General features: G+C 40.8%; 1 protein-coding gene across 2 annotated transcripts in view; it reads right to left on the bottom strand.

Annotated features, from left to right (window-relative positions):
* brd4 (bromodomain containing 4) overlaps nt 1–12,835 on the bottom strand; it is a 106,986-nt gene that overhangs the window by 1,163 nt on the left and 92,988 nt on the right. For both annotated transcript variants that reach the window (XM_061905244.1, XM_061905243.1), the window contains exons 17-18: nt 11,689–11,894; nt 9,039–9,333 (exon numbers count right to left, since the gene is read on the bottom strand). In XM_061905244.1, the coding sequence (XP_061761228.1) occupies nt 9,039–9,333; nt 11,689–11,894 (501 nt within the window). The remainder of the gene's footprint in view (nt 1–9,038; nt 9,334–11,688; nt 11,895–12,835) is intronic.

Genomic DNA, 12,835 nt, shown 5'->3' on the forward strand with positions numbered 1-12,835 from the left:
AAGCAGGGGCGTCCATGATAAAATGATAAATAAATGTGTTGTGCTTGTATAGCACTTTGGACACTACTTCCACATTTACTCAGAGGTGGGTAGTAACCCGCTACATTTACTCCGGTACATCTACTTGAGTACTGCGATGAGGTGGCGACTTGTCCAGGGTGTACCCTGCCTTCCGCCCGATTGTAGCTGAGATAGGCGCCAGCGCCCCCCGCCACCCCAAAAGGGAATAAGCGGTAGAAAATGGATGGATGGATGGATGGATCTACTTGAGTAACTTTTGGGATAAATTGTACTTTTACGAGTAGTTTTTATGCAACATACTTTTACTTTTACTTGAGTATATTTATAGAGAAGAAACGCTACTTTTACTCCGTTCCATTTATCTACATTCAGCTCGCTACTTTTTTTTTTATCGATCTATTAATGTTTGTTTCGGTTAATGACCAGAGGTGGGTAGTAACGTGCTACATTTACTCCGTTACATTTACTTAAGTAACTTTCGGGATAAATTGTACTTCTACGAGTAGTTTTTGTGCAACATGCTTTTACTTTTACTTGAGTATATTTATAGAGAAGAAACGCTACTTTTACTCCGCTCCATTTATCTACATTCAGCTTGCTACTTTTTTTTTTATCGATCTATTAATGTTTGTTTTGGTTAATGACCAGAGGTGGGTAGTAACGCGCTACATTTACTCCGTTACATTTACTTAAGTAACTTTCGGGATAAATTGTACTTCTACGAGTAGTTTTTATGCAACATACTTTTACTTTTACTTGAGTATATTTATAGAGAAGAAACGCTACTTTTACTCCGCTCCATTTATCTACATTCAGCTCGCTACTTTTTTTTTTATCGATCTATTAATGTTTGTTTTGGTTAATGACCAGAGGTGGGTAGTAACGCGCTACATTTACTCCGTTACATTTACTTAAGTAACTTTCGGGATAAATTGTACTTTTACGAGTAGTTTTTGTGCAACATGCTTTTACTTTTACTTGAGTATATTTATAGAGAAGAAACGCTACTTTTACTCCGCTCCATTTATCTACATTCAGCTTGCTACTTTTTTTTTATCGATCTATTAATGTTTGTTTTGGTTAATGACCAGAGGTGGGTAGTAACGCGCTACATTTACTCCGTTACATTTACTTAAGTAACTTTCGGGATAAATTGTACTTCTAAGAGTAGTTTTTATGCAACATACTTTTACTTGAGTATATTTATAGAGAAGAAAGGCTACTTTTAATGACATAGCTTCAAAGTAGAATCTACCCATGCCTGCGTTTCACCAATCAAATGCAGTCACTGGTGACGTTGGACCAATCAAACAGAGCCAGGCGGTCACATGACCCGACTTAAACAAGTTCAAAAACGTATTCGTGTGTTAGCATTTAGTGCTCAATTGTACGGAATATGTCTTCATGAAAGATAGAAATCTATATGTTAAACATGCATATATATTCATTAAAACACCTTCAACATGTCAACAAAAACGGCAAAATAAAAAACTATAAATTATATACTCAATATATATATATATATGTATATATATGTGTGTATGTATATATGTGGTAGATCACCTCGACTTGGTCATTTATCAAGTAATTGATAAACGTTGAAAAACTTATTGGGGTGTTACCATTTAGTGGTCAATTGTACAGAATATGTACTGTACTGTGTAATCTACTAATAAAAGTTTCAATCAATCAATCAAAAGTGTAAAGGAAAAAAGACACTTTTTATTTCAACCGTACTTCCCGTCAAAAGCCTAAAGACTGATCGCACAGTTCCTGTCTTCACAATAAAAGCGCCGCTCCATCGCGCCTGCGCTAACAAAATAAGAGTCTCCGAAAGCCAGCGCAAACAAGCTAGCAAGCTACGGAGTTTGCCGCCAATGTATTTCTTGTAAAGTGTATAAAAACAAATATGGAAGCTGGACAAATAAGATCCCAAAAACCAACGACTTTCATGTGGTATTAGACGGAAAACAGGAACTTTTTTTCTCCTCCATTTGAAAACGTGGACATTATCAGCAATATACTGTCTGATTCCAATCAATGCAAGTCATCAGAATCAGGTAATACACCAACTTATATTCTTGTCTTCATGAAAGATAGGAGTCTATATGTTAAACATGCATGTATATTCATTAAAACACCTTCAACATGTGAGCAAAAACGGCAAAATAAATAAATATAAATTATATACTGTATATATATATATGATATGTGTGTGTATGTATATATGAGGTAGATCACCTCGACTTGGTCATTTACTAAGTAATTGATAAACGTTGAAAAACTTATTGGGGTGTTACCATTTAGTGGTCAATTGTACGGAATATGTACTGTACTGTGCAATCTACTAATACAAGTTTTAATCAATCAATCAAATCAATAAATGCCTACTGAGGCTATGGTGCTGTTAAGTTATTGTGGCCCAATGTGCCATTTTTTTATTTTCTTTTAATGTACTATTATTTAATATATATTATTGTTTTAGTTGCTTAAGAGATATTCCTGGCTCTGAATTTGCTCATTGCTATTTTTATGTTTTTGTGCATTATTTGAGTAGTTTTTTCACAACATACTTTTTACTTTTACTCAAATAAATATTTGGGTGACTACTCCTTACTTTTACTTGAGTAATAAATCTCTAAAGTAACTGTACTCTTACTTGAGTACAATTTCTGACTACTCTACCCACCTCTGCATTCACACATTCACACACTGATGGAGGGAGCTGCCATGCAAGGCGCTAACCAGCACCCCATCAGGAGCAAGGGTGAAGTGTCTTGCTCAGGACACAACGGACGTGACGAGGTTGGTACTAGGTGGGGGATTGAACCAGGGACCCTCGGGTTGCGCGCAGCCACTCTACCACTAAGCCACGCCATCCCTAAGGTTGCTTGGATGGCAAAAAAAAAGTATTTAGTCAGCCAGCGATTGTGCAAGTTTTCCCACTTAAAATGATGACAGAGGTCTAATTTTCATTATAGGTACACTTCAACTGTGAGAGACAGAATGTGGAAAAAAATCCAGGAATTCACATTGTAGGAATTTTAAAGAATTTTTTGGGTGGAAAATAAGTATTTGGTCAACCATTCAAAGCTCTCACTGATGGCTCAAAATCTCACGATACATTCTTTCCTTAACACGGATCAATCGTCCTGTCCCCTTAGCGGAAAAACAGCCCCAAAGCATGATGTTTCCACCCCCATGCTTCACAGTAGGTATGGTGTTCTTGGGATGCAACTCAGTATTTTTCTTCCTCCAAACACGAAGAGTTGAGTTTATACCAAAAAAGTTATACTTTGGTTTCATCTGACCACATGACATTCTCCCAATCCTCTGCCGTATCATCCATGTATCCATTTTGGTATAAACTCAACTCGTCTCAAACAGTCAGACTCCAAACTCCACTATGGCGAAAACCAAAGAGCTGTCCAGGAAAAGATTTGTAGACCTGCACCAGACTGAGAAGAGTGAATCTACAATAGGCAAGCAGCTTGGTGTGAAAAAATCAACTGTGGGAGCAATTATCAGAAAATGGAAGACATACAAGACCACTGATTATCTCCCTCGATCTGGGGCTCCACACAAGATCTCATCCCGTGGGGTCAAAATGATCATGAGAACGGTGAGCAAAAATCCCAGGACCACACGGGGGGACCTGGTGAATGACCTGCAGAGAGCTGGGACCAAAGTAACAAAGGTTACCATCAGTAACACACTACGCCGACAGGGAATCAAATCCTGCAGTGCCAGACGTGTCCCCCTGCTTAGGCCAGTGCATGTCCAGGCCCGTCTGAGGTTTGCCAGAGAGCACATGGATGATACAGCAGAGGATTGGGAGAATGTCATGTGGTCAGATGAAACCAAAATAGAACTTTTTGGTATAAACTCAACTCGTGGTGTTTGGAGGAAGAAGAATACTGAGTTGCATCCCAAGAACACCATACCTACTGTGAAGCATGGGGGGGGAAACATCATGCTTTAGGGCTGTTTTTCTGCTAAGGGGACAGGACGATTGATCCGTGTTAAGGAAAGAATGAATGGGGCCATGTATCGTGAGATTTTGAGCCATCAGTGAGAGCTTTGAATGGTTGACCAAATACTTATTTTCCACCAAATAAATTCTTTAAAATTCCTACAATGTGAATTCCTGGATTTTTTTCCACATTCTGTCTCTCACAGTTGAAGTGTACCTATGATGAAAATTACAGACCTCTGTCATCATTTTAAGTGGGAGAACTTGCACAATCGCTGGCTGACTAAATACTTTTTTGCCCCACTGTATGTTGTTCCAAAACCTGTATGGACCTTTCAGCATTAATGGTGCCTTCACAGTACTTCAAGCACAACAATGTTCAAAACCAGTGAAGTTGTCACCTTGTGTAAATGGCAAATAAAAACAGAATACAATGATTTGCAAATCCTTTTCAACCTATATTCAATTGAATAGACTGCAAATACAAGATATTTATCGTCCAAACTGTAATACTTTGTTATTTTTGGAACATTAGCTCATTTGGAAAGCTGGCACAGGTGGCAAAAAAGACTGAGAAAGTTGAGGAATGCTCGTCAAACACTTATTTGGATTGTCCCACAGGTGAACAGGCTATTTGGGAACAGGTGGGCGCCATGATTGGGTATAAAAGAAGCTTCCATGAAATTGATTCACAAACAAGGATGGGGCGAGGGTCACCACTTTTGTCAACAAATTGTTTTAGAACAACATTTCTCAACCAGCTATTGCAAGGAATTTAGGGATTTCACCATCTACACTCTGTAATATCATCAAAAGGTTTGGAGATTCTGGATAAATCACTGCACATAAGCGATGATATTACAGACCTTTGATCCCTCAGCCCTCAGGCGGTACTGCATCAAAAAGCGACATCAGTGTGTAAAGGATATCACCACATGGGCTCAGGAACACTTCAGAAAACCACTGTCAGTAACTACAGTTGGTTGCTACATCTGTAAGTGCAAGTTAAAACTCTACTATGCAAAGCCAAACCCATTTATCAACAACACCCAGAAACGCTGCTGTCTTCGCTGGGCCCGAGCTCATCTAAGATGGACCGATGCAAAAGTGGAAAAGTGTGCTGTGGTCTGACGAGTCCACATTTCAAATTGTTTTTGGAAACTCTGGACGTTGTGTCCTCCGGAACAAAGAGGCAAAGAACCATCCGGATTGTTCTAGGCGCAAAGTTCAAAAGCCGGCATCTGTGATGGTATGTGGGTGCATTAGTGCCCAAGGCATGGGTAACTTACACATCTTTGAAGGCACCTTTAATGCTGAAAGGTCCATAAAGGTTTTGGAGCAACATATGTTGCCATCTAAGCAACGTTATCAAGGACGCCCCTGCTTATTTCAGCAAGACGATGCCAAGCCACGTGCTACAACAGTGTGGCTTCGTAGTAAAAGAGTGCGGGTACTAGACTGGCCTGCCTGTAGTCCAAACCTGTCTACAATTAAAAATGTGTGGCGCTTTATGAAGCCTAAAATACCACAACTGTTGAACAACTTATAAATGGGAAAGAATTCCACCTGAAAAGCTTCAAAAATGTGTCTCCACAGTTCCCAAGCGTTTACTGAATGTTATTAAAAGAAAAGGCCATGTAACAAAGTGGTAAAAATGCCCCTGTGGCAACTTTTTTGTAATGCGTTGCTGCCATTAAATTCTAAGTTGATTATTTGAAGAAAAAAAAAATTGTTTCTCAGTTTGAACATTGAATATTACAGAGTGTAGATGGTGAAATCCCTAAAGTTACCCATGCCCTGGGCACTAATACACCCACATACCATCACAGATGCTGCCTTTTGAACTTTGCGACTATAACAATCCGAATGGTTATTTTCCTATTTGGTCCGGAGGACACAACGTCCAGAGTTTCCAAAAACAATTTGAAATGTGGACTCGTCAGACCACAGCACACTTTTCCACTTTTGCATCGGTCCATCTTAGATGAGCTCGGGCCCAGCGAAGACAGCAGCGTTTCTGGGTGTTGTTGATAAATGGGTTTGGCTTTGCATAGTAGAGTTTTAACTTGCACTTACAGATGTAGCGACCAACTGTAGTTACTGACAGTGGTTTTCTGAAGTGTTCCAGAGCCCATGTGGTGATGTCCTTTACACACTGATGTCGCTTTTTGATGAATTACCGCCTGAGGGATCAAAGGTCCGTAATATCATCACTTATGTGCAGTGATTTCTCCAGAATCTCTAAACCTTTTGATGATATTACAGAGTGTAGATGGTGAAATCCCTAAATTCCTTGTAATAGCTGGTTGAGAAATGTTGTTCTTAAACAATTTGTTGACAAAAGTGGTGACCCTCGCCCCATCCTTGTTTGTGAATCAATTTCATGGAAGCTTCTTTTATACCCAATCATGGCACCCATCTGTTCCCGATAAGCCCGTTCACCTGTGGGACGTTTCAAATAAGTGTTTGACGAGCATTCCTCAACATTCTCAGTCTTTTTTGCCACTTGTGCCAGCTTTCCAAATGAGCTAATATTTCCAAAAATAACAAAGTATTACAGTTTGAACGATAAATATCTTGTATTTGCAGTCTATTCAATTGAATATAGGTTGAAAAGGATTTGCAAATCATTGTATTCTGTTTATATTTACTATTTACACAACGTGACAACTTCAGTGGTTTTGAACATTGGTGTGCTTGAACTACTGTGAAGGCACCATTAATGCTGAAAGGTCCATACAGGTTTTGGAACAACATACAGTGGGGCAAAAAAGTATTCAACTGAATATGGGTTGAAAAAGATTTGCAAATCCTTGTATTCTGTTTTTAACTACGAATTTAGAGCTGACTTCACTGGTTTTGTAGCCACACAAAAAAGTAAATACAACGTGGAGAAAGTCCAAATATAGAGGGTACAAGTGGTACTATTTGTTGCATCATGGATTATAACTACTGCAAGACATCAACAAAGAAGAAAAAGCTGAAGTTAGCAACACATCACTGAACTTTAGAGCCATCGTGAGTGGAGTTGCTTGTTCTTATTGCTGCATTTGTACTTATTTCACCTCACATCTTCACTTTTAATCCATCTTCTTCAAATACATTGTTGTATGCTTCTAAGATTGATGTGTGTATAGTCTGTGGACAGGGTTGTTGTCCCTTGTGGATCCAATTGTTCACTAGGGGCGGCATAGCTCGGTTTGGTAGAGTGGCCGTGCCAGCAACTTGAGGGTTGCAGGTTCGATTCCCGCCCGTGCCATCCCAGTTAAATATAATACATCGATAATCTCATATGAAGCATTTAACAAATTATTCCCTACAAAGTTTTTTATACCAACACACTGCAAAAAGTCAGTGTTCAAAAACAAGAAAAAAACCTTACAAAAATTAGGGGTATTTTATTTGAACTAAGCAAAATTATCTGCCAATAGAACAAAAAAATTCGGCTTGTCAAGACTTTCCAAAACAAGTCAAATTAGCTAACCTCAATGAACCCCAAAATACCTTAAAATAAGTATAGTCTCACTTATAAGAAGTGCACTTAGGGGCGGCATAGCTCGGTTAGTAGAGTGGCTGTGCCAGCAACGTGAGGGTTGCAGGTTCGATTCCCGCCCGTGCCATCCCAGTTAAATATAATACATCGATAATCTTATATGAAGCATTTAACAAATTATTCCCTACAAAGTTTTTTATACCAACACACTGCAAAAAGTCAGTGTTCAAAAACAAGAAAAAAACCTTACAAAAATTAGGGGTATTTTATTTGAACTAAGCAAAATTATCTGCCAATAGAACAAAAAAATTCGGCTTGTCAAGACTTTCCAAAACAAGTCAAATTAGCTAACCTCAATGAACCCCAAAATACCTTAAAATAAGTATAGTCTCACTTATAAGAAGTGCACTTAGGGGCGGCATAGCTCGGTTAGTAGAGCGGCCGTGCCAGCAACGTGAGGGTTGCAGGTTCGATTCCCGCCCGTGCCATCCCAGTTAAATACAATACATCGATAATCTTATATGAAGCATTTAACAAATTATTCCCTACAAAGTTTTTTATACCAACACACTGCAAAAAGTCAGTGTTCAAAAACAAGAAAAAAACCTTACAAAAATTAGGGGTATTTTATTTGAACTAAGCAAAATTATCTGCCAATAGAACAAAAAAATTCGGCTTGTCAAGACTTTCCAAAACAAGTCAAATTAGCTAACCTCAATGAACCCCAAAATACCTTAAAATAAGTATAGTCTCACTTATAAGAAGTGCACTTAGGGGCGGCATAGCTCGGTTAGTAGAGCGGCCGTGCCAGCAACGTGAGGGTTGCAGGTTCGATTCCCGCCCGTGCCATCCCAGTTAAATACAATACATCGATAATCTTATATGAAGCATTTAACAAATTATTCCCTACAAAGTTTTTTATACCAACACACTGCAAAAAGTCAGTGTTCAAAAACAAGAAAAAAACCTTACAAAAATTAGGGGTATTTTATTTGAACTAAGCAAAATTATCTGCCAATAGAACAAAAAAATTCGGCTTGTCAAGACTTTCCAAAACAAGTCAAATTAGCTAACCTCAATGAACCCCAAAATACCTTAAAATAAGTATAGTCTCACTTATAAGAAGTGCACTTAGGGGCGGCATAGCTCGGTTAGTAGAGTGGCCGTGCCAGCAACTTGAGGGTTGCAGGTTCGATTCCCGCTTGTGCCATCCTAGTTACTGCCGTTGTGCCCTTGGGCAAGACACTTTACCCACCTGCTCCCAGTGCCACCCACACTGGTTTCAATGTAACTTAGATATTGGGTAAAGCGCTTTGAGTCACTTGAGAAAAGCGCTATATAAATATAATTCACTTCACTTCACTACTATGATTAAAAAAAAAGGTAGTTCTAGTACAAGTCAAAAATGTCTACAAAATGGTCCCAAGTGTGTGAATGTTGTCTATCTGCCTTTTGCCTGAATGCAGCTGAGATAGGCTTCAGTGACCCCCCCCCGCTCCCCCGAAAAGGGACAAGTGGTAGAAAAATGGATGGATGTTTGGCTGATCTTACCGCTTCCCGCCGCCGCCTCTCCTGCTCCCGTCGCCTGGCGAGCTCCCTCTGCTGGTCGAGTGGGCTCTGCACGGCGGGCTGAGGCGGGGTGGGGGGCTGCGGGGGAGGCTGGATGACGGCTGGCTGAGGCTCGGGCTGCTGTGGGGGTTGTTGGGGGGGAACCTGGATGTGCTGCTGCTGCTGTGCCTGTTGGTGGTGATGCTGCTGCTGCTGCTGCTGCTGCTGCTCCACACGCCGGCGCGGCTCCTCGTGCACTCTTCTGCTGGGCTCCAAGATCTCCTCCTCATCGCGACCTCTGGAACATGTGAGGATGACAATTCAGAACGAGAGGACTGAGAGGGTATTGAACTTATCACCAGGCTACCAGCGGGGAAACAACATGATTCACGAAGATTTACACCTTGGAGTGAGATTTGAACGAAGGCTGAAAAAGTACCGAAAAGAAAAGAGACGCTTTTTATCTTCCTCAGCTGTCAACTTAACAATCAACATTGTACACAACATTGGAATAAAGACACTAGAGGAGTGTTTTTCAACCACTGTGCCGTGGGAGATGATGTAATTTCACCTATTTGGGTAAAACATATTTTTTGCAAACCAAATGATGTGCTGTCTAGGGCTCGGCAGAGTAAGCGTGTAATACTCTTCCATGTCAGTAGGTGGCAACCGGTAGCTAATTGCGTTGTAGATGTCGGAAAGAGCGGGAGGCAGGGTGCAGGTAAAAAGGTGTCTAATGCTTGAACAAAAAAAACAAACAAAAAGGTGAGTGCCCCTAAGAAAAGGCATTGAAGCTTACGGAAGGCTCTGCAGAACGAAACTAAAAACTGAACTGGCTACAAAGTCAACAAAAATAGAATGCTGGACGACAGCAAAGACTTAAGAATTCTGCGTTCAAAGAACTCCGGCTTATTAGTCATTCCCAGAGCCCAAAAAAATCCGGGCTATGGAATGCCCTCCAGGTAACAGTTAGAGATTCTACCTCAGTAAAAGCATTTAAGTCTCATCTTAAACTCATTTGTATACTCTAACATTTAAATAGACCCCCTTTTTAGACCAGTTGATCTGCCTTCTCTTTTCTGCCATGCCCCCCTCTCCTTCCTGGGACAGGGGGCACAGATTCAGTGACCACAGATGACGCGCTAGCTGTCCAAAGTTGGGACCCAGGGTGGTCCACTCATCTGTGCATCGGTTGGGGACATCTGTGCGCTGCTGACCTGTCTCCACTCAGGATGATCTCAGGCTAGCCACACTATGGACTGGACTCTCACACTATTATGTTAGATCCACTATGGACTGGACTCTCACACTATTATGTTAAATGCACTGTGGACTGGACTCGCACACTAATATGTTGAATCCACTATGGACTGGACTCGTACACTATTATGTTAGATCCACTATGGACTGGACTCTCACTATTATGTTGGATCCACTATGGACTGGACTCTCACACTATTATGTTAAATGCACTGTGGACTGGACTCTCACTATTATGTTAGATCCACTCTGGACCGAACTCTCACACTATCATGTTAGATCCACTATGGACTGGACTCTCACTATTATGTTAGATCCACTAAGGACTGGACTCTCACTATTATGTTAGATCCACTAAGGACTGGACTCTCACTATTATCTTAGATCCACTATGGACTGGACTCTCACACTATTATGTTAAATCCACTATGGACTGGACTCTCACACTATTATGTTAAATTTACTGTGGACTGGACTCTCATTATTATGTTGGATCCACTAAGGACTGGACTCTCACTATTATCTTAGATCCACTATGGACTGGACTCTCACACTATTATGTTAAATCCACTATGGACTGGACTCTCACACTATTATGTTAAATTTACTGTGGACTGGACTCTCATTATTATGTTAGATCCACTATGGACTGGACTCTCACACTATCATGTTAGATCCACTATGGACTGGACTCTCACTATTATGTTAGGTCCACTAAGGACTGGACTCTCACTATTATGTTAGAACCACTATGGACTGGACTCTTACTATTATGTTAGATCCACTATGGACTGGACTCGCACACTATTATGTTAAATCCACTATGGACTGGACTCGCACACTATTATGTTAGATCCACTATGGACTGGACTCTCACACTGTTATGTTAGATCCACTATGGACTGGACTAGCACACTATTATGTTAGATCCACCATGGACTGGTCTCTCACAATATTATGTTAGATCCACTATGGACTGGACTCTCCCTATTATGTTAGATCCACTATGGACTGGACTGTCACTATTATGTTAGATCCACTATGGACTGGACTCTCACACTATTATGTTAGATCCACTATGGACTGGACTCTCACACTATTATGTTAGATCCACTATGGACTGGACTCTCCCCATTATGTTAGATCCACTATGGACTGGACTCTCACTATTATGTTAGATCCACTAAGGACTGGACTATCACTATTATGTTAGATCCACTATGGACTGGACTCTCACAATATTATGCTAGATCCACAATGGACTGGACTCTCACACTAGCATGCTAGATCCACTCGACGTCCATTGCACCCTTCTGGAAATCCAAACTACCCTTTATCCAAGTTTCAAAAAATTCCAGGATTTTCCAAACAATTAGGACCACAATCTACTTGCCGAAGTTTGTCCTGCTCGCGACGTAGCCGCTCCTTTTCCGCCTGCTCGACTTGTGCCTTGAGGGCCTTCTCCCGCTCCTCCTTCTCGCGAGCGGCTCGCCGGAACTGCTCGAAGCTGTCGCTCGATGACTTGACGGCCGACAAGGGCGTGGACGTGGACTTCTGGGCCAGACTGGCCCATGAGCCCATGTTCTTCAGTTTCACATCCTGAGGGGGGGAAATACAAACAATTGTAATCATGAGGAATGTGTTTTCCCATTCATTAACAATATCAGTGCAGATCTGTATTTAGGATCTGCATAAGTCCTAAAAAAATTGCGCGCCTACGCCTTTGTAGTCCGTGACGACTCCGTAGTCGATAAGCTTATTCTTTTTCTCGTTATGGGACATTCGTCCTCCGCTGTTGCCATTTCTAATATAAAGTAGTGTAAAGTTCTTACTTATATCTGTCAGTAAACTCGCCATGAAAGCGCTAAAACATACCGGTGTAGTGAGTTGACATTATTCACCCAAGGAACTTTAGTTATTGGAGAGTTCCGGTCGGACGTTTTTTTTCACGGGACACATTTTCGGCGTTGTTGTTGCACTAGTGAGTCACGGATGAGGAGATGCTGCTATGTTATTGATTGAAGTAAAGTTTGAATGACATTAAAACAGTTAGCTCCATCTTTTGACACTTCTCCCACTTTCGTCCTTGCACGCTACACTGCTACAACAAATATGACGAAGAAACGACGCTGCCGAAGGTGAGCCACGTAAATAAGAACGCCCACAAAACAGCGCATCCTGAAAATGATCTGTAAAACATAGTCTATGCAATATTTTGACCAAAGAACCACCATTACATGTTATGTAGACCATAAGGAAGTGTTTTCATAAAAAAAAAAAAAGAAAAGAAAAAGGTCTCTTTTAATAAGCCCTATAATCACGCCTTGTATATGAAAAAGATCGGAAGTAGACCATTCATCGGCATTGCGCCTTATAATCCGGTGCACCCTATGGTTTGGAAAATACGGTACCCAAAGGGCTTTGCGCGAATCCGCCTTTGTAGTCCATGCTGTAGTCAATAAGCTCCTTATTTTCCCAATGTCCTCTTGTCATGGGGCAGACTGGCTCGTACATGTACGTGCATCCTCTGCTGTTGCTAT

This window comes from Nerophis ophidion, linkage group LG07 (genome assembly GCF_033978795.1).
Source record: "Nerophis ophidion isolate RoL-2023_Sa linkage group LG07, RoL_Noph_v1.0, whole genome shotgun sequence".
NCBI classification, from domain to species: Eukaryota; Metazoa; Chordata; class Actinopteri; order Syngnathiformes; family Syngnathidae; genus Nerophis; species Nerophis ophidion.